The 23309-nt window shown below is 35.5% G+C and overlaps 1 protein-coding gene and 1 pseudogene across 1 annotated transcript in view; both read right to left on the bottom strand.

The window, feature by feature from the left end:
* Nucleotides 1-23309, bottom strand: part of PRKCI (protein kinase C iota) — a 62710-nt gene that overhangs the window by 27630 nt on the left and 11771 nt on the right. The window contains exons 3-6 of the mRNA XM_031451057.2: nucleotides 21042-21163; nucleotides 5282-5371; nucleotides 3600-3650; nucleotides 268-353 (exon numbers count right to left, since the gene is read on the bottom strand). Of these exons, the coding sequence (XP_031306917.1) occupies nucleotides 268-353; nucleotides 3600-3650; nucleotides 5282-5371; nucleotides 21042-21163 (349 nt within the window). The remainder of the gene's footprint in view (nucleotides 1-267; nucleotides 354-3599; nucleotides 3651-5281; nucleotides 5372-21041; nucleotides 21164-23309) is intronic.
* On the bottom strand, nucleotides 19536-20297 carry LOC105085996 (heterogeneous nuclear ribonucleoprotein A3-like; annotated as a pseudogene).

Raw genomic sequence — 23309 nt, 5'->3', positions numbered from 1 at the left:
GGCTTTCTTAAATTATATTAAAAAATCCAACTTTCTTACAGCTAGGGTAAACCATATAATTAATCATCCAATCTGGAACATTTTTTAAGAGTCAAAGGAGATGCTATTAAAAATTGCCACAAGATAAAGATGTACTGCCCCAGGCAAACTGGGACTTTTAGATCAGCCTACTTACTCTTTAGAAGGGAATAACAACCTTTCTTTCACAGCAGAGAGGGAAAAAACAGATTTTTCAAATTATCAACGTTCAACAAACTTAAGGTTTACCCTGTTGAAACGTTTGGCTTGAAAAGTATGGCCATTTGCACAATAAAGCTTTCTCCAGCGGCGTGCACCTCGGCGGTAGATGGATTCTGAAAAGAGATTAAAAGTTAAAAAAGAAAAAGAAAAAAGCAAGGGTGAATTAAGTAATTTTATAATTAAGTCCATGATTTTTTTCATGATATTCATTGTAAGAAAAAATATAAACTGATAAAAATCTGAAAGTAAAAAAACTGATTCATCAAGAGACTAGATGAAAGTAAATAACTACTGATTTTCTATTTCTTAATTTTCCCCTAACTTCTAATTTTGGAAAATTTTTAAGCCCAAGAAAATCTGAAAGAACAAACACCTCCATCCTTACCTTGATTTATCAACTACTGTCATTTTGCACATTAGCTTTCCTCTCTGGTTTATACATACTTTTTTTTTTTTCCTGAATCATTTAAAAATAAATTGCAAACATTGTAACACTTTACCCTTAAATATCTAAGTATCCATTGCCTAATTCTATTCAACCACAATATCATTACCATGTCTTAGAAAATTAACATTAATTCAATCTCGCCTACTATACAGTTCATATGCAAATTTCCCTATTGCCTAAAAAGCGTCTTTCATAGCTTTCTTTTTCTCCCCAGGATCCAATCAAGATTTAAGCATTGCACTTCTCTGTTATACATTTTTGTCCTCTAAAGTATGCTAAAACATTCACTCTGTCTTTGTTGTTTATTTTCATGATGTTGACCTTTTTTTTTTTAAAGGATCTAGGCAGGTGTCGTATTATGTCCTACATTCTGGACTTGTTAGTGTCCTCATTAGAGTTAAATACATTAAGGATCTGTAACACACTTCCCAGATTAAAAAAAAAAAATTCCCAGATAAAAAAGTATTAAATACTTTTGGTGAAAATAATACACAGGTGATGTGTTTTTCTTACTACATCACATGAAGAAATACACAAATGCAAGATTGTTGACTCCCACTAGGTGTTCCATCACTCTGTTAAAGGCAGTGATGGCTAGTTTTCTTCCCTGTAAAGTGTATTTTTGTAAGTACTTTATAAGGGACATTTTGTACCATAAGAATATTCTCTTCTGCAACAACTTTTTATCCAATGGCTCTTATACTTTTTAAATACTTTTAAGTATTTTAAATACTTTCCTAAACAAATTAAAAGGTTCCATGAGATCCAGTCAAGTCCACTGGTGTAATTTTGGTTAAGTCAATCACCATTATATATATTGTCTATTAGTCATTAATAGTAAGATTCCAGTAATAGTAATACTGTGGAGATTTCATTGCATTTCTAGTCATATTTTCAAGCAAGTGTAACACTGGGTCTACTACTTAAGATTAAGATAGAAAAAATAGTTGAAATGCTCTGAATTAGAAATTTTGAGATAACATTGTACAGAACCTCAGAGATTCTTTTATTTTTAATTATTTATCCTGTTAGAAGTAACCAAAGCAGGTTTCTGTTATTATCTTAATTTAAAAGAACATCTTATTTCAGAAGCTTTCATGAACTACAGTTTGTTATATCTTAAATGTAAACATGTTAATGTTGCCTAGAAATTAAAAGAGCCAATGCTACGGAAACAACAGGCCAGCCAAGAAACAAGCACCACTCGGAGGGTTGGAGTGCTCAGATGTATTACGCCGGCGGGCTCAGAGGGGCTTCTGCTCCGAAGCTCTGAGCACCTCCAAGACGTGCGCATGAGGTTTTGTAGGGTAAAGTACAAGCTTGGGGTATTCAGCCAATAGGCATGGAACGGCTTTAGCAGCATCATTATCACAAAAGTGGAGGCAGGGAGGCAGCAAACCAACATTCCAAAGCCAGATATATATCTTTGAAAATCCAGCTGGCTAGCAAAAAACATGAACAGCAAAACAACACTAATTAACTTAGATTTACAAGTTAGTCCAGCAGAACTCAGATCAGTATTCCGATACTTAGATTTGTGAGTTATCTTGTTAGCCCAGCCCAGCCTCTCCTTCACATTCCTAGACTTGTGAGTTATCTTGTTAGACCAGCCCGGCTTTTCCTTCACACCAAGAGACCATATTAACAATTATCAATTTTCCTCCAGGCTCTAGTTTAGTTATATTGATAAGTGTCCAAATCCCTACCAGCAAATTTTAAAGAGGGAAACTGAACATGAAACATAGTGAAAGGTTAGGAAATGATATTTTATCTGGGAAGAGTACTACAGACCCATAATAGATTTGGAGATGGGATTCTGAAACCAAGATCTGCTACAATGGCAATTCTGGCCTCCACAAAGAGGACAGCTGCTTCTCCAAAACCTCTGTGAAGGCTGCCCACGTTGGCTGTAGTCCATCTGCCACGGGAAATTCAGTGAAATATTCCTCGCTGAATTCAAACCTAGATTTTTCACTATTGCTTCAGGGGTCTACCTATTCCTTGAACTTCCCCATCTTCCTATAAAGTACATAACCGCCACTCAACTCTATATACAAACACCCATAGTTCTTTAATTTTCCCTTTTCACCAAGTTACATGAAGAATCACAGAATTAAAAGTTAGAACTATTTCACTTAATACAAAGCAAAAACATTTACCACTATTCCTTCTAAAGTCGTATGTGCAGAAACTACAAATGAAAATGAGTTGCCTAATATCCACAACCTATAAATTATATTATGTATCAAAAGTAATAACTTATGATCATACATAAGTTTGCATATTTAAATTCCATCAGACCAAACAGTTGTTTGACTCTTCCAATTCATCTCATTAATGTTAATCATTACTTTAGACATTCAAAAGAAAATCCCATAACAGTTCCTAAAATGCATGCTAATGTATTTAGAGGTGAAGTGTCATATCAGCTACTTACTCTCAAGTGGGATAGTAAAAATAAAATAAAATAAAACAAGCCTGTGTGTGATGTATATACATGTAGCATATGTGTGCACAGATACAGAGATAAAGCAAACCCAGAAAATGTTAATAATTGGTGAATCTAGGTAATAGACATATGGCTATCTTTGTTTTTAATGTTTTCAATGTTGTTTCAACTTCTCCATAGGTTTGAAAATTTCCAAAATTCCCCAAAACAGTAAGAAATGACTTAAGATGAACTTAATTTTCCTTTCAAATATTCAACAGACAATTATGTCCATAAGTTGTAACTAAAAACTTTCTGATTTTGATCTGGCAAAAGCAGAGAGTTTGGGCAGTTGTTAAAATATTTTCGGAAGAATGAAAAAGAAGTCAAATGAGTTAAAAGTTGTATTTCTGATTTCTTTTCACATGTGCCACTGTGTTGTAAATAACTCTATTTAAAGGTATGAAGTATATAAATACTCACTATCTTCTCCTGGACAAGGCATTCCAGGACGTTCTGGTACACAAGGAAATACTGAAAAAAAATAAACTAAAATTAATACAGCATACTTAAAACATACAAATTACAGAGACTTTTAAATTCCAGTATCAAATAAATTGACACAAATTTCAACCTGATATTCTCTTATGGTCAGTACTATCTTTGGAAGGGATCCATTTTACCAAGGCTGTAATAAAAGAAGTTCTTATGAGAGTACCTATGAGCAATGCATTAAAAGCTCAAATTACTCATTCCAGTCCCTGTTACATCACTAATTGATTTTTCATCATTAGATAAATCATTAACTATTTCCTTAAATTCTTATTGTAGTGACAAGTTTGCTATGATGAAGAATTAAAATTACAAAATGTATAGAAATGAAAACATATGCTATTACTGTTTTTAAAAGATGTATACTAAACTTAGGAATAAATAACATGGAAAACAGGACCCAAATCCAAAGATATAAGTATTGTCTTAGGAACTATAGATTTATGCTTATTCAAACTATTTTTATAAGGAGATAGAATACAACAAAATCATACATTTATGAACATCTAGTCAAGTATTTGTGGTCCGTGGTGGAAAAAAGGACATGGTTTAACACACAGCATAGAGTTGGGAAGCACTGTTCCTAATATATTTTTAAAAGTTGAAATATAAGCTAACTTCTGAAACAGATCTGTGAAATAGTTAAAAGAGCAATAAAAAACTGACTGTTCAATACTATTGATCAATCATTTCTTTAAACATTCATTAGTTTTATTCTAGAAAGAGATGACCAAAAGATGACTTCTAAAATTCTGTCAGGATCTCAACAAATGAGACTATGACCCCATGGGAGTCATAATCCTGAAGGTAGACAAAAATCAAACTACTATTTTTAAAAACACACACTGTAAAGAAGAGTACAAAGGAAATGAGTCATTATACTGAGGCGAGATTTATTATCTGTTCCAAGTTTTAAAGCATCCCCTAGGTCTGGTCTTCTAAAGCTCCCCAAAATGTTACGTGAAATACTGCCAATATACTGCAGTTACATTAAGGGCATTAAACAGGTTCTACACGAAATAAAAAATTTGAGGGATAGCATGGCAGAATGAAAAGAACACAGATTTGGAATCAGAATGCCTAGATTTACAACATAGGTCTGCAATGTGCCAGGTTACACGATGGCTGAGTTTAGACCTCTTCTGTACCACTGCCACCTCTCAGGCTTGCTGATATTTAACACACTTATGTTTATTATAACTATGTAAATGGTTTCACAATTAACCCTCAAACAAAAGAAAGGACATTTAAGATATCTTACCTTTGGAAATCATTATTTGCATACACTACAAAACTGCAAGGGGATGACTTAGGTTCTACTGGGCTCTCAGTTCTTAAATTCTGTGCTAAAACTTTGCTGTGAAACACTGAGATGATCACAGTTCACTATCTAAGAAGGCATACACAAATAACAAATTTCCCAAGATTATAAGAAGCTGATTGATTTTGTCTTCTATAGCATTTGAGATACTACTGAATAAGGACAATTACACAGCATTGGGGGATAAAGATTAAGCAAATGACATCAGGATTATATTTTTAAATGGGCAAGAATATAGGGTTATTTTCCAAAAAATTTTAGCTCTAGAAGAGTAAAAAAATTACTCCTTTACCATGAATCAAGAGTTCAGAATCCTTGTTTAGCTCATAAAGTCTAAAGGCTTCTTCTAACTCCAACTGAGATGATACTGTACATGGGTCTCCTAAAAAATATAAAAAAGAGTAAAGCTCACTTTTTATACCCTCTAAATGTGATTAGCAAACAATTTCCACTTTATAAAATCTTGAGGAAAAACAATTGCATATACATGGAGAAATACTGGACAAGAACAAATCTTTAGATACTTATTTAGACAATTCTATTCTCTGAAGCAGGTAACATAACTTTCACTCCTATTTCTACAAAATATTACATGAGGTTCATAGATACCAAATTTTATACATATAAAACCACTTAATTCTCAATAATGTATATATTCAAAATACAGCAAACAGAATCTATACTGACCGCATTTTTAGATGGTCACTGCAATATGACTAATGGCCAGGAGTAAGTTTTCTGTTACCTGTTTCTTTGAAAGAGGACGTGCAAGTGGTTTCATTGCCACAGTGTGGTCAAGTTGAGGTCTCTATTTAATGATTTTGTCAAATTTTCCTTCATTGGAGAGCCTGCTCAAGAGGCTCACAGAAAGGAAGCACAGCTACTAAAGTACCGTGGACTGAAGGACAGTTCTACTTGACTGCTTTTACGTGTAAATGCATAGTTCTGTGTAGAGAGTGGGAAGGAAGAAACATCTCCCTTAGTCAACTGGCCAATGAACCGAGCCATCCCTGGAAATCAATGAGATGGCACATCTTCCCGTACAATGGCATTTCTCAACGAAAAAGTCATTGCGAAACATAGTTGGGGCCTGAGTTGGGTCGTCCACACTGCCATTCTTTTGCGCACTCCTGTGGTTACACCAAACATTGACATACATGAGATGCCGTCAACCCTGTCAAACCTCAGTCACTCTCAGCAAGGGAACTCGGTCCAGTACTCAAGAAAGTGAAGGCACCTCTTTTCCCGCTAACTCAAAGAAATGAGTGCCTCTGTTCTTTTCTCCAACTTGGCCACTGAATCCCTACTTCTTTTTATCTTCTCTGGGTATTATTCCAACAGTTCTCCTCAGCCTCATTTTCATTTTTTCCTTCCTACCACTGGCTCTTCTCAGGCAATAGTATGTTTGAGTCCCCCTCTCAAAAATCTTCTCTCCTGCTCAGGGTGCCACTCCATTCATTCTGTAGCCACATGTCTCAAGAGTAAACTGCCAGCTGAAAATGGAGGAGCTGAGTGAGAAGAAGGGAAGAAAAGGGGGCAGGGTCTTTGATTTTAGACTTCACACTTTTGTATTTTTTTCATCATAGCTTTATAATCTTTTAGATTTATTAGAAATAACTTTTCTTAATATCAAGAGTAATCCTACCTCATTTTCTCCATGTTCCTATCTTCCATGCATTTCTCAAAATTTTGCTATCATGTTTTAGTACAAACACTACTAAAACTGCTGTATCTAAGGTTGTGAAAGCAGCTGCTGAAATCAGTGGCATGTCTGCCTTTATTCTGGTTGATTTCTCTATACCATCTAACCAAGTTGTCCACTGACTATTTGTAGAAGCTCTGTCTGGGTTTCTAAAACACCATTCTCCTGATTCACCAACTCTTTCTTTTTTTAACTTTTTATTTTGGACATTTTCAAACATATTACAAAACCCTGTTTTGCTTGCATACTCATTCCCTTAACCCCTTCCACCATATCATTTTGAGCAAATACCTATAAGTCTAGATAAAAAGTCCTTAATATAATCACAATATCATTACAAACCTATAAAAACTAACAAAAATTCACTATAAAATATTCAAACATAATCATATGTAAAAGAATGAAGTTGAACCTTTATCTTATACAATAAACAAAAATTAAATCAAATTAGGTCAAAGACCTAAATCCAAGAGAGAAAGCTTCACACCACTGGATTTGGCAGTAATTTCTTGGATGTGACATCAAAAGCACAAATAAGAAAGAAACTAGATAAATCAGTCTACATCAAAATTTAAAACTTTTGTGCATAAAAGGACACTATTAACACAGTGAAAAGACAGCCCAGTAGAGAAAATATTGGCAAATCATATATCGGATAAGGGATTAATATTCAAAACACATGAAGAACTCTTACAACTCGCAAACAATGACCAAAAAAACCCCAAATAAACAAATGAGCAAAGGGTATTTCTCCAAAGAAGAAATGCAAGTGACCAATAAGCACACGATATGCTCAAAATCAATAATCATTAGGAAAATGCAAATCAATGAGATACCACTTCATACCCATAAGGATGGCTATTGTAAAACACAAACACACAGACACAAGTGCTCACAGACAATAACAACTGTTGGCAAGGATGTGGAAAAACTGGAACCCTTGTGCATTGATGGTGACAATGTACAATGATGCAGCTACTTCAAAAAATAAAACATAGAATTACCATATTATCCAGCAATTCCACTTCTGGAACTAAAAGCAGAGACGCCAACAGATATTTGTATATCCACGTTCAGAGCAGTACTATTCATAATAGCCAAAAGGTAGAAGCAACTCAAGTGTCCATCGACAGATGAATGGGTAAACAAAATGTGGTATACACACTTGGCCCTCCATTTCTATGCATCCTGAATCCATGGATTCAACCAACCATGGATTGAAAATATTCAGAAAAAAATACAGGAAGTCCCCAAAACCAAAACTTGAATTTGCCACATACTGGCAACTATTTACATAGAATTCACATTGTATTAGGTATTATAATCTGGAGATTCTTCAAAGAATCTGGGAAGATACGCATAGGTTATATGCAAATACTACCCCATTTTACTTATGAGACTTGAGCATCCCCAGATTTTAGTATCCCTGGGAGGCCCTGGAACCAATCCCCTGAAGATACCAAGGGATGACTATACATACAAAATAGTATTATTCAACTTCAAAAAGGAAGCAAATTTTGATATGTGCTACAACATGGATGAACCTTGACATTATGGTAAGTGAAATAAGTCAGTCACAAAAAGACAAATATGGTATGATTCTACTTAAATGAGATACCTAGAGTAGTCCAATTCATAGAAACAGAGAGCAGAATGGTGGTTGCCAGCTGCTGAGGGGAGAAGGGAATGAAGATTAGTTGGGTAAAGAGTAACTTTATTGGGTGAAGTTAATGGGTAAACAGTTTCAAGTTTGGGAAGGTGAGAAAGTTCTGGAGATGGACAGTGGTGATGGCTGCACAGCAACGTGCACCTGGACTGGCTCTATCACAACATGTACTAAGAAAAAGCCACAAAGTGGTGCTGTGCCAGTTCTACGCGTCAACCTTATAAAGGTCTGGCATCTTTTGCTTTTTTTGCTTTTTGGGAGCACCATGTAAGTATCTCTGATAGTAGAAGCCCTGAGACTACACAGAGAGGGCAAGAGAACCTACATGCTAGCGTCCCAGATGAGCCCCTACATCACTCCAGACCCAGCTGCCACTTGATTGCTATTGCATGAGAGACCCCCAGTGAGACCAGCAGAGCCAGTCAACTTACAGAAGTGTGAAAGAGTGTAAAACAAAATGGTGGGTTTTTAAAAGCCCCTAAGCTTTGAGGTGATCTGTTACATAACAAACCATCTTTCAAGTTGAATCCTGAAATTCTGTGTCTCTTACAAGACCCAGGACAAATGCCACCTCTTCTGAAAAGCTTTACCTAAGGAGGTAATGTTTCACATTTTTTTAAATGTTAAAAATAATCTACTAAATTTTAATAACAACTTTATCGAGATATAATTCACATCACATTCAATTTACTCATTTGGAGTGTACAATTCAATGGTTGTTAGTATGTTCACAGAGCTGTGTCACTATCACCATAATCCATTTTAGAACATTTTTATAACCCGTCTTCAAAAATAACCCTTCCAATTAGCAGTCATTCCCCATTTTCCCCCAACCTCTCCTCCCACCGCCAGACCTAGGCAACCATTGATTATTTTCAGTCTCTATAAATTTGCCTTTTCTCGACATTTCATATCAAATGGAATCATACAATACGTGGTCTTTTATGTCTAGTTTTTTTCCTTAGGATGTTTTCGAGGTTGATCTAAGTTGAAGCATGTATCAGTACTTCAGTACTTTTCCTCAGTGAATAATACAGTAAGTATTCCTGAACTGAAGTATCTGTGCTTGAAAAACTTCTCATAATTCCTTGAAATAGAACTGATTGGTTCAAAGTGTGCCCACTTACAATTTTGAGAATTATTTCAAAATTTTGGAATGACAGTAACTCCAAAAAGGTTATGACGTATATACTCATCAACAGTGTATCCTTCCTAACTCCCTACAGGTAATGATTAAGTTTTAACTATTTTCTAATCTGATAGGTGAAAACTGATGTCTTACTTTAAAATCTTTGTTTCTTTACTTACTAGTGATCCCTGAGCTTTTTTATTTATGAATTAGCTATTTTCACCTCTGTAAGTAGATTTCTCATCTATTTCTTTTGATTAAATTATTTTATATTAGAGATAGCAATCCTTTGTAAGTGCTGCAAATATTTTCTCTCAGTTGTTACTACTCTTATATATGTGATTATGGTGTTTTTCAATATACATAATGAGGAAAAGCACTCTGTCTTTACATTTCCTTTTTCAGAATATTCCTGTTTATTCTTGAACATTTATTTTTCCAGATGAAATTGTCAATTTTTTAAAAATCCTTTTAGAATTTTTTTTGGGAACTATGCTCTTTATAAACTGATCTGTAGGGAGTTTGCTTTTTACATGTTACTTCTTCCTAACCCCATTATTCAGGTTTTGTTTATGGCACCCAACTGGGTTTTTAAAGTTTTCATTCCATGGTTTCTACGTAGTTCTTTAAAGTTAGTTCCTAGATTAAAAATAAAAAAGTATGTAGTTACTATGGATGAAATCTTTTCTTCTAATGTATTTTCTGATTGAGAATTATCTTTATAAAGGAAAGCTATTGGTTCTCTCATATACTAACTTTATACTTGTTTTAGTGTTACGGATAACTTAAGAGGCTACATGAAAAATAGATCAATATGATTCAACTAGACTGCATAGATAGACCAGTTTTAGATCAACACTCAGTACACTGATAATAACAAGTGTTGGTGAGGATGCAAAGAGACTGGAATCTTCGTATACTGCTAATGGGAACGTAAAATGGTACCACTGCTTTGGAAAAATAAATAAAGCAATTCTTTTATACAGATTCACTTTCTCAGTTATGCAAATTTCTCCCAATTTGCCACATATATGAAAGTGCAAGTCGCATAATTACACCCTATTTTTGACACAGGTTTAAAAAAAATAACTTTTGCTTCTACAGAAGTACATTTAAGTGTAGGTCAAAGTTTAAAAATAGAAATGCAACATAAAAAAGAACAATGAAAATTTCACATTTCAGTAAGTGTGTAATTATTCTTCCAGTTAGAAAACCAAAATAACTGTTAAAAAAGAAAGGGCGAAAAATAAGCCATTTGACTAAATTAATTCTGAATTAATATAAACAGTTTTGTCAAAGAATTCTAGAAATAGAATAAATCTGAAATATAATTAATGCTTCATTTCTAATTTTCCAGGTAAGGAAATGGAGTCCACACTGGCAAATACATTTAAGTTCACCTCAGACTATTTTTTAAACAATGAGAAATATTATATCATTCATGTGTATACATATGTATGTGTGTATCTCTCTCTACATATACATTTATACAGACATATGTACACCATACATGAATGATACCAATGGATGCCTTATAAACATCTTGATTTTTTTTAATTTAAACATTAAATCCAATTTTCTCTACACTCACTGGCTGTTTTTGATGTCCTAATGGGCTATTTCTACATACTTTTCCAAAAAACCTTAAAAGACTGAACAAATTCAACACCCAGCAAACAGTGATGTCCACAATTCAAGTGACTTCTGCAGTTAGCATGATTTTACTGCACTAGTCTATGAATCAAAAAAACCCAAACCTTAACAACCTCACCCTCTGAGCAACCTCAGGTAAACCTCTTCTTTAAGATGGCCCCTGATTTCCTTAATTGCAGAAAAAAGAAAAGACGAGACAAAAATTGATCAGATGCTATCTACAATGGGTTGGGAGTATCTTACAGAAAAGAAACTTCAGAAACAAACACAAAATAGCACAAAGGAAACAATCAAAATACATATAAAATGAACTTAAGAAAAGATCACTGAAAATATTACAAGTCTCCACGAAAAATAAACACATTTCTGCATCAAGATGATAGAAATATGGATGCAGTTTTTTAAAGTTTTATTTTGTAACTTGAAAAGTTGACTTAATATTAAATTCTTAGCTGGCATCGACAAGGTATCAAAGGTCTAGAAAAGGAGCTGTGTGTGCTGGAGAAAAATGTTGTATTCTCAATTCACATCAACCTAATTAGATAGTTAGATGCTCCTAAAACAAAAGAAAAAATCAGCCAGAGATTACAGGCTGTGTATAATATAGATAAATGTCATATAAAATAAATCCATATAAAGAAAAATCCTAGGGAATGCCTGAGACAGGCCTTTAAAAAGGAGTATAAAAAATCTCCCAAAAAGAGGTATCCTGGAGTACTTCACAAGCAGGTTCTCTCCCAGGCTCCAGATCCCTCCTCTCTTGTGTAACTTAAGCAGAATTACTTCTTTGAGCTTCAATTTTCTCCTATGTTAAAACAAGGGCTATTACCTATATTGCAAGGATAATGGGAAAACTAAAGATCATTTAAAGTGACTCATAGTACGCTTGGTTCATCACAGGTGTGGCTTTTATTACTGCACTTTGATTAAAAGTCATGGATGGAATTAACTACTGTTAAAGGTATCAGAATAACCATATTTTAAAAAATCAATTTTTCCCTTTTGTTAGACATTGTCTTTTTGCCAGACAAGTATCTGCTTGCTGTTGGTTGAAACCTATGTCAGGGCCAAGTACTTGTTTTCAACATGTACCTAGAGACTGATGCTTCTGAATAACCACAAGGAAGTGTGAAAGTAAGAGTTACTCACTAACATTACGTATATTCAAATCTATTTTGTTTTTATTGGCTGAGTGTCTTTGGTTCAGGTATTTCCTTTTCAGGCCAACTGCTTAATGCCTGATAAAGCAGAACACATAACTCAGAAGTAAAACATTCCATGCAGAGTCATCAAGAAACAAAGATGAGAGAAAAAGCTGTTTTTCAAAGCTCACTCAATTACTAAAGTCTGAATTCACATCCTAAAACAGGCATACACCCAGAGTGAGATCTGCTCAGCTCAATGAATTCGAGGTAGTGAAATCTGTATATTAACCAGCAGGACTGGTCTTTTTCTCAATGGATCTACATTTTCTTTTCACCTATAAAAACAAATAAATGGGAGCAGTGGACCTCAAAGTGCTTGGTAAATATGCAAGATCCAATTATTTATGAGATACCCTCACAAGGTGTAGAACATGGCACACATATATAACACTAGTTCTATCTCGTATTTTAGCATGTGGCTGAATTCAGTGCCCCACATTTTAAAGAATCAACACAACCAAAGTCGGCAACCTTTAACACTTCCCTGAGATAGCACCGGCACACTCTCCTGATCTTTGGGCCTGCCATAGATTTACAGATTCCCTCTCTGTTCCCACCAGGACCTTCCCACTGCCACCCTGCCTCTGGATACTGGGTTCAGGACACTATATACCACTTGTGAAAGTCACAGCACTTCCTATTCTAACGGGTTGCATTGATTAAGATGTAGATTTTCCAAAATTTTTACAATGCTATGGTGTTTAGGTGGTCATCCTTTCAATATTAGGCTCAATCACAAATAGTAATGGATTTCTGGCTTGCTTCCTTTCTCTGGAAAGTGGAATTCAGTGGTTACAGAAGCATATGCTATCCTAACAAGCTGCCCATCCTCAGCTTCCATTTCTGGAGAAGACAAACTAACAGGAATTGGATTTAACCCTCCACCTAAAACAGCAGAAAAACTAAACAAAATAAATGAAAAAATGGTTCAAGTATTGGAAATCAAGCAGTGAAAGATCAACTGTTTCCAAGTAACTTAAATGCATCCCAGAAAAAAGTTCAAATATATCTATCTATATAAATATAAATATAAATATAACTATATTCAATATCTAATAAGGCAAAAATCACAATGTCCAGGATCCAATAAAATATAACCAGGCATGTGAAGAAGCAGGAAAATATGACCCATAACAGGAAAAAAAATCCATCAACTGAAACTGACCCCCAAATTGACACCAATAAAAGAACTTGTAGACATGGACATTAAAAGAGTTATTATAATTATATTCAATACATTCAAAAGCTAGGGGTATTGAGTAAGTTAAGAAAACCTGGAAGATATTTTAAAAGACCCAAATTTAATGTCTAGAAATAATGTTACAACATCTGAAATGAAAAACACTCTCAAGGGAATTCATGGCAGATTAGACTTTGCAGAAGAAAAGATTAGTGAACAGCAATAAAACCATATAAAATGAAATGCATAAGGCTGAAAGAGAAAAAATAAAAGAACAGAGCATTAGTGAGATTTATGACAAATTCAAGAAGCCTATACACATGTAACTAGCGTTCTTCAAAGAGGAATCTGGTGACAGAAAAAAAATTAAAGATAATGGCCAAAATTTTTCCAAATTTGATGAAAACTTTAAACATCAATCCAAGAAGATCAACTAATCTCGTGACAAGAAACACGAAGAAAACTAATGCACTCCTTACATTAATACATGAATAGATCTCAAGACATAAGATTCAGCAAAAAAAGAGGAAGTTTCAGAATATGTGCTGAATCATGTCACTGATATGAATTTAAAAGTACCTTAAAAACACTATGTCATTTATATGTATAGAATAGTGACAGATTAGTGGTTGCTTGTGGATGGAGGGGTGAGAGTGAGAAAACAGTTAAGATTATGGATTTATCCTATGATAGTAGCTGGCTCTTAGAGAGGGAAGGAAGACAATGCAACTAGAGATGGGACTGCCAACAAGGACAGACCTTCCTAGAGACCAGAGTATGTCTGGGAGTCGTGATGACCTACTGGGCTCCTATGGCCTCTCCTGCTTCATTTCCTAACACACCCCCACCCACCACTCCAATGGGTTTCTCCCAGGTGGACCGCAGTCTGATCCCTTTACCTCTCTGGCATCACTACAGCCTGGTGTATAAATGGTAGCAACCAGAATTCACTGAGCAGAATATTTGGAGCATGGAGTTGGGGTGGAGGCCAGAACTAAGAGAAGTGCTTGAGGACTTCTTTAAGTCAGTTTTCTTCTCATGGGGTCCTCTACCCCAGGGAGAATATGAAGACTTTCCAGGGACTACTAGGCATAGACAGTTTTTAAAAGGTATCAATTTCCAGATCTTCAACTTTCATATGAAATCCTTTCTCAAAACTACCTGCCTGAGACTATGCCTGGAGTGCAGTATCCCATTTTGTCTCCTTTTCAAATTTTTCTTTTCCTACTTTATAAAAAGCAAGCATATATACCTACCATATCATCCAGCCATTCCACTTCTAAGTATTTACCCAAGAGAAAAGGAAATATACATCCAACAAAGGCTTATTATACATGATTGCCACAGCACTTTTATTTATAATAGGCCCAAACTAGAAACAACCTCAATGTCCATCAACAGATGAATGGATAAACAAGTTGTGGTATATCCACATGATGGAATACCACTCAGCAATAAAACGAAATGAACTACTGATACACACATGTATCAATAATTAAGCCGAGTGAAAGAAGCCAGACCAAAAAATAGAGTACATGTTGTATGATTCCATTCCTACAAAACTCAAGAAAATGTAAACTAATCTATAGGGACAGAAAGCAGATCAGTAGTCGCCTGAGATGGAGGGGCAGGAGTAAGGAACCACAAAGTGCAAGGAAACATTTTGGGGGGAAAAGATATGTTCTCTGCCTTGCTTGTGGTAATTGTTTCCTGGGTGTCAAAACTCATCAAATAGTACACTCTTCATATGTACAGTTTATTTGTATGTTAATTATATCTCAATAAAGCAATGTTTTTAAGGTGAAATAAAGACATGAAAAAGCTAAAAGAATTCATTACCTGTGAACTTCCACCACAAGAAATGTTAAAGGAGTTTTCAAGCAGAAGGCAAAAACCAGTTACAAAGTAAGATCTGCTCAGAGGTACTCGGGTATTTTTTCTTATTGATGCTGATTTTCATTTTTGAATTTTCAGGTTTGGAGCCACAACACTGCTATCTAAGTAACTGAAGTTACACTGAACATACATTCAGTCAAAAAGTTTTCCCCTCACTGTTTTTTTCTGACATGATTACCATTGTAAGTATATAGCGTTGGGTGTTAGAAAAAGTATGAAGAATGATTTACTATTTTAGTTCTTAACACACCAGCTAAAATTACACCAGCCTAAATATGTTTGGAAAATATCACATAAGAGAAATACGGTTCTTACCATCCTAAACATGGTTTTTTACATCTTGGTACTCTATTTACCCCCAGCGAACACACATCAGGTTATACACTGCAAGTCAGGAAGTTTAACCTCCTAGAATCCTGAAACACTCCATACTCCATGTCAAAGAATGTTTACACTCATTTTAAATTTCCATGAATCTCACCTATTAAAGTCAACAGGACATGAATTAAAGAACTATATCCAAATAATACCCTTTCCCATTCTCTGCAAATCACCTACATTTTAAACTTTTTCCCACACATCTTTTGCAGGGTGTGAAAAAAAAATTCACAAATGGTATTGGTGAAAGTGTAATAAGGGATACATTTTTGGAAAATTTGGTATCACTTATCACCAAGGACATATTCCATTTCACGGAATTTACTCTAAAGATAATACAGTACAGGTGCCCCTGAAATATATGCAGAAAGATATTCTCTGCATCAATATTTTTCATAGTTAAACTGCCAACAATACAAATCTCCATCAAAACAGAATTAGTTTAGGAAATACTGATGTAACATTGTCATACAATATTACACAGCCTTTAAGAGGAAAAGGTAAATCGACATGCACTGATAGGGAAAGATATCTACAAAATGGGAAGTGAAAGAGCAGGTTAAATAACAACTTGTATAATATTAGTCTATTTGTAAGATCAAAAAAAAAAATCGTTACACTATCCCTTCCAATTCTATATTCACAGGAAAAGACATCAATTTGCTCACAGCAGCAATTTCTGAGGATCCGAAAATACCCAGAGATACTTTTTCCTTCAAATAAATCAGTATTTTTAACAAGCATGCATTATTCTCAATAAAAACTTTAATAAGAAACAAAGTACCCAACAGCCAGTTTCTACTAAAAGTGACAGAATAGAAACACAGTTTTAAACCAGGCAAACAGATCCTGAATAAATTAGAAATTTACAGAATTAGAAATTTAGAAAATACTTAGGTTGTAAATTTTAAAAGTACATCCTTAAGGAAAAAGTCACAATTAAAATATGATGAACTAAAAAGTCACATTTACCATTCTCTGCCCCACACTCTCTCACTGCATATGAGAACTGGATATGATTGTTACAAAATTACTATTCACCTAAAATGTTTAGTTAGGTTAAACAAACCAGTTTTTCCACAGGCACATCAAAACAAATCCATAAAACTGGTTTTGAACAAAAAGAAAAAGAGCGGTTGTCATAAATCTGTTGAAAGAAGTGAAGTAAGCTTATGATTTTTATTTGCTCTAATATAAAATCCTACAATTAAATGTTTAGCTTCTAGAACGTTTCTTTCTCATAAATCAGAGAAATCAAATTATAGTCCTGTCTTCCACTGATCCCAAGAGAAAATTTCTCCTCCATATAAGCATGCCCTAATGCCTACGTGACTAAAAATAAGGATGAAAAATTACAACTGAAAAATAATTGCAAGGAACTTAAAAATAATTACTACTGGCTCTGTATGCCTAACATTAAGAAAAGACTGGTATCAGAATTAACACGGGAAGAGGGATCCCGTGGGAATCAACGGACCTTAATGAAAAGTTTCACCTTTTTACGTGAATGAGGCAAAGGCTACAGCTTTATAGTTTTCCCCAGAAAAATTAGGACACTTAACAGCTACTTAGAGAGAAGGAGCTATGAGTTGCACTATAAACGGATAAGACTGTTTCACCAGAGAATTAAATTAATTTACTATGTGAATCTGTTAATTAAAATAAACTATTAGGTTAAGAAAAAAAAGAATAAACTGCAATTCCCAACGCTTAAATCTTTAATAACCGACATAAAACGAACTGTGGAAAGGCTTGTTACCACCCTTTGGTACAATGCACAAGTATCTTTTGAACATACCAATATTGAGTATTGCTCCAGGTACCAGAACTCCACAGAAAAGACAAGATGCCGGCTCTCATGGAGTTCACATCCTACCATACAAATACGATACAAAGTGAATACTGGAGAACATGACATTTGAGTTAAGACCTGAATGACAAGAAAGAGACAGCCATGTGACAATGTGGGAACAGAACTCTCCAGGCAAAGACAATACAGAGGATAATGGTACTATAAAAAAGTTTAATGGCTTGTCTCTAAACCAATTTCTTTTAACAAAATGCACTCTCTAATGATTCCTATGTGCACTAACAGTCTGAAAACCACTGGATGAAAAAATCCTTAAGAGGTAAACAAATGACATGAAATCATCAGGACAGGATTAAAATGAGAATAACATTGGCTCATGATAAGAATCAGTTAATCAATGCTAACTATATTCCATGCACTGTGTTAAATTATATAGTCTCATTTTCAGGCTGAAGACATACTGTGAAATATCCACACCACTTTTAATTAATAATAATTAAACAAACCTGTGACAGAGTAGGTCAAAAGTTGTTGGAATAGATGAAGATACTCAGTCTTACTCTTAAAATAGTACAAAATTTAAAATACAAAGCTAGCATTTCACTTTATTAGATTCCAAAAAACATCAAGGACACATAATATCTGAGGCTGGTGAGGGCCAGAGTGAAGGGATGCTCCCATTCAACGTAGCTGTGCCATAAACTGGTTTAACTTTCTTAGATAGCAAATTATCACTAGCTACTAAAATTTAACATGTGCATATTCTGCACATTTGCTGCACAGAGAGTCCCACATGATAGAACAAAATTATATATAAAACTGTTCATTATATACTGCTTATAGTAGCAAAAAAAAAAAGGAAACTCCAAATGCCTATCAATAAGGGATTAAATAAATCATAAAAAGTAATGATATAAATTGATGTACATTGAAATGAAAAAATGTCCAATACACAAGGTAAAAGGAAAATATTGCTTGATGGTTTATATATGATATACAGTTCTTTCTTTGTGAAAACAAGTATGCTTATAATGTACAGAAACAAGACTGTATATGTACGGAATATATGTAGAAGGATTATATATATTAAGCTGTTACCAGTGGTTTCCTCCTTTAGGATTAGAATTGGAGACGGAGAAAGGAGAAAGAGCAAACAGAAGACTTCTTTTTAAATTTCATAATCATCTCTATTATTTTTCCCCCAAATAATGAACATGGATTACCTTAGATGAACTTTTTTAAGTGTCTTTAAAAATGGAAATGGGTTTGAGTTCACCAAGAGCTTGAAGCTGGAATATCTTTCCAAGGTTCTTCATATCAGGGAACACAGAAATGGCCCCAAGTATTGAGCTAAATGTTATGACATTTCCTTAAAATGAAATCCCATTGGTATTACAATTAATAGAAAACCATTATACAGAAGTAGTATACCTAGGGTATCTTTTAACTATACCTAAATGACATTCCATCATATAAAATTAAGTATAATGTGGTTTGCAAAGCCTTCTGGGACTTAGTCCTATGCTTCTCAAACTTTAATAGTCATGCAACTCACCTGCAGATCCTGTAAAAATGCAGATTCTGTTTCAGTAGTCTGTGATGGGGCCTGAGAGCCCCCTTTTCTATTAAGTTCCAAAGATGAAATTTTGAGTAGCAAGAATCTAGCCCAAGCTCCTCACCACTCTCCATACTTAATTTTTTAACTAATTTTAAAAATTAGTTTTATTTTAAGCATCTGTCCCACAAACGTTTTTTTTAAAGTAAATTAACATCCAATCTCAAGTTTAACAAATCCTTGGTAGCAATAATAGCCCTTATGAGCAATCAGCATCTGATTTGAATAGTAATTGACTAATATTTTAATTATTCTTTGGGAAAAGTTGTCTTTTAAAAAGGATAATTAGCACTAGGCCCTCACTGCTTCTGGTTAACAGGTTAAACACAAAAAACTTCCACCACCCCTAAAGTTTCCACCACAACCCATAAAGTTGCCAGATCCACCTCCAGGACCTCTTTGCAAACCAGCAGACAGCATTTCTTGTTTAGAAAAAGCCTTTTTCACAATTATGCCCATTAACAGTGTGGTATTTCTGAACAACAATTTTATCAACTGTATCGCGATCATCAAAAGTTACAAAAGCAAATCCTCTCTTTTTTCCACTCTGTCTTCAATAACTGTCTTCAATATGGCTGCGATTTTGCCATACTTTTCATAGTCCCTCAAATTATATTCTACTGCATCTTCTTTAATATTCACAACGAAATTTCCTTCACTTTCAGAAGAGCAGCAGGCTTTCCAGAATCCTGTCTAGAAACAACTCTCTTTGGTTCCACCACACACCCACCAACCTCGTGTGGTCCAGCACTCACCGCTGCATTCTCCTCTTAACAAGAGAGAAGTCACAAAACTAAAGGTTCTGGAACGTTTTGTTTGGGGGTTTCTCATCACCACACAATCTGGAAGTGTGCCCCATTCCTCAAAATGTTCTTTTAAACTATCATCTGTAGTTGCAGAGATCAGACCACTAATTAAGTTTTCTCAATTGCTCTGGTTCCTTTGGACATGGCCCTCCTCCCTCTGGCAGCAGGCTGGCAGCAACGGGGTGGTAGCGTTACCTCCCTTTTAAGACCAGACTCACCTCTTCCAACTCGAGTTCAACATGGAACTGAGAGGAAGAAGCCTCCTCATACTTTAGATTCCATGAATTACTGCTCCAGTCCTTACACACCATATTCTTCATACCTCTGTGCCTTTTTACATCATCTTCTTCCTTGTAAATGGTTTTCCCCTCACCTATTCCACTTCAAAAACTTTCACTCTTTGTTACAAGCTTAGTTCAACTTTGCAGGTATTTCAGGCATATGTGGATGCTGTTCTTTTGTATCCCGAGGTTCAACTGTCAAATTTCTTATTCACATGTCTGTCTCCTTATGAAACTATGAATTTGAGGCTAGAAGATATCTATCCTCAGCACATAGATATTCAATAAATGTTTTCTGCATCCAAGTCACTAAGGTATTATGATTCTGCCACTACCTTTAAGATAATGGGTGTCACACTTTTATACTAAAAATATTTTCTTTAAAGAACTTTCCTTTAAAGTATTTTCCAGTGAAAAATACTGTCAAATTATTGAAAGTAAGCTCCTAAAATAAAAGACAACACATATTCAAAATTAAACTAAAATGTAACGCTATTTGATAGGATGTTTACCTTACTGCTGGAAAAAAGTCGTGTTAATTTCACTCTATTTGAGGGTAAAAAGAGCAAAGTTGTTCTCTTTGGTCCTCTTTTAAACACTACATAAGAATGGCAATAAATTTCTTTCCCTCCTTAAATTAATTAGGACTTCTACTATATTTTAAAAACAAAATGACATAATAGTATCTTAAATCAAAAGTTAATATAGGCAGTCCTCTCTTTACCACTCACCTTCCTCATCTATCCACTTCATGGTGAAAAGCTGTTCATTGTCAAAAGAACACATGTCTCGAACCTCATTGCAAAGGCCCTCAAAGGAGATTGAAGGTTCAAAATGAGTTATCATGATATCTCTGAAAAAGAAAAGGAGTTTTAAGTTAGTGACTAAAACTAATATAAGGCTCTATAATACCTAAGGTCTGTAATCTGTAGATGCCTGACAATCTGATGGACTTGCGCTACTTTGTGTATGCATCAACATGTGTTGCTTACAGTAAACTATCTCTGTAAGGCAAAAAATAAAATATCAACGTTAAATAATGCTTAAAAATAAAAATAATGAATTTATGAGAAACCTTATTAAGGCTGCCTCTCTTACTCCCTCATCTTTGGAAACAGCCCGCATTCTGTCTATGGAGTGTGTATCTACTTTTATTTTAAACCGGAGCACCCAGCCCCGACATCTTGTGGCCTTTCTCTCACATTTTGAAACAGCCTACACTCTATATAGTATGCATCTCTCTAAATAAATCTACCTTTACTCAACTGTGGCTCGCTCTTGAATTCTTTCCTGCGCGAAGCCAAGGATCCACACTTGGCGGGGCACGTCCCAGGGGCTTAACCAAGACCTGGGACACAGCCCTCCTCACGCCCCACATTCGTTTTTCCTGTATCACCTCTCTGGCATGGGGCGTTTAATTAAAGAGATGGGGCTCAAAGGGCATAATCTCGATCCACCTATTGGGCTACAGCTGCCCTCTCTTGGGGAGATTCAAGTAGCCCTTTAGGTGGCGGCTGACGCTGAGGCCAGCTCTTTAGCCGTGAAGAAGCCCACCGAGCCGAAGGCTTTTCTCTCCTCGATCTTTTCTCATTCTCTCCCCTATCGCTCTCTCTCTTCAGACTCAAGAAGATCCACCAAGGAGACCACTTGGACATCTAAATTAAGACCACGTGGCAAGTAATTGGCAACCTGGTTGGTGTTTAACCAGGCCTTTTAAATCTTTAGTCGTTATAGACAGTTGAACTGCTGTTACAAAGGTGCTTCATCTTTAAGAAGACTCATCAGAGGTCTAAGGAAACAGTGGGTTACAACAGTCTCACATCAGAAGACGGCTGTGCGAGGATTCCAGCCCATACCACCCTCTGACGCAAAAACAAAAGGCTGTCCTGCCCCTGGGAACCCTAGATTAGGCATTCAGAGATTTTTCACTCCCTGATAGGCAGGGTCAACGCCCCTACCCAGCCCTGAAGTAGTTTCAGATGACGGACCATCACACCCCTCTGCACCCCCATAAGATTATGGGAGTAAAATCTCTGAGGGGGGATGAGACAGGAGGCAAGGGGGCAGGGCACAGTCATTCAAGGAATGACACAGCAATTAACACCAAAATGATCGAAGATTCAACTCTCAGTAGGCCTTGAGGTTCAAGATGGCGGGAGATTTGACTTCCAATAGACCTTGAGCTTCATTATATGCCCATTGTAATATTAACATAGTAAATGACACTGCCACAGGCGCCATGACAGCTTCAAGGCTGACCATAAAAGGCCAAAGAGTGGGTGGTGGCCCAATTCCTGGGAATCCCAGCCCTTTCCTCGGGGTAGTTGGAATGGTCCTCCCCCATGTTTGCATGTGAAGCTACTTGACCCCATAAAAACTGGCAACACTGCCTCATGGCCCCCTCTCTCGCTCCCTCATCTTTGGAGACTGCCCACAGTCTGTCTATGGAGTGTGTATCTACTTTTACTTTAACCTGAACACCCAACCCCCACACTTTGTGGTCTTTCTCTCGCCTTCTGAAACAGCCTATACTCTATGCAGTATGTATTTCTCTAAATAAATCTACCTTTGCTCAAAAAGGAAAGAAAAACCTTATTCAATCTCCCCTCTTCATTCAGGAAGCCCACCCTAACTGCTCTAACAGACAGCAGTCTCACTTTTGCTTTAATGTTAGTTATCACAAGCTTGCTCTTTTGTGAGGCATTACAATCCACAAATAATTCCATTGTTGATAAGCTTCTGCATTACATTTAATTGAAATCTATTCCAATCCCTAGTGCTCCATCTCCCCTACCCTTCTACTTTCATCCAAGAGATGGCCATTCAAAAATTTGACAAAGATCAGTCATGTCCTTTTCCTCAGCCCTGACTTCCACAGATTAAACACCCATGAGACTGTCAATCATTCTTTGTATGGAATGATTTTTTGATTTCATGCCTTCATTTTCACTTTTTTCCAAATGAACTGTGATTTGCCAAAATTGGTTTTAAAATAGGAT

The sequence above is a fragment of the Camelus dromedarius genome, chromosome 2 (assembly GCF_036321535.1).
Source record: "Camelus dromedarius isolate mCamDro1 chromosome 2, mCamDro1.pat, whole genome shotgun sequence".
NCBI classification, from domain to species: domain Eukaryota; kingdom Metazoa; phylum Chordata; class Mammalia; order Artiodactyla; family Camelidae; genus Camelus; species Camelus dromedarius.
Note: the sequence above shows the minus strand (reverse complement) of the source record. Positions and strands in the feature narration are given on the sequence as shown.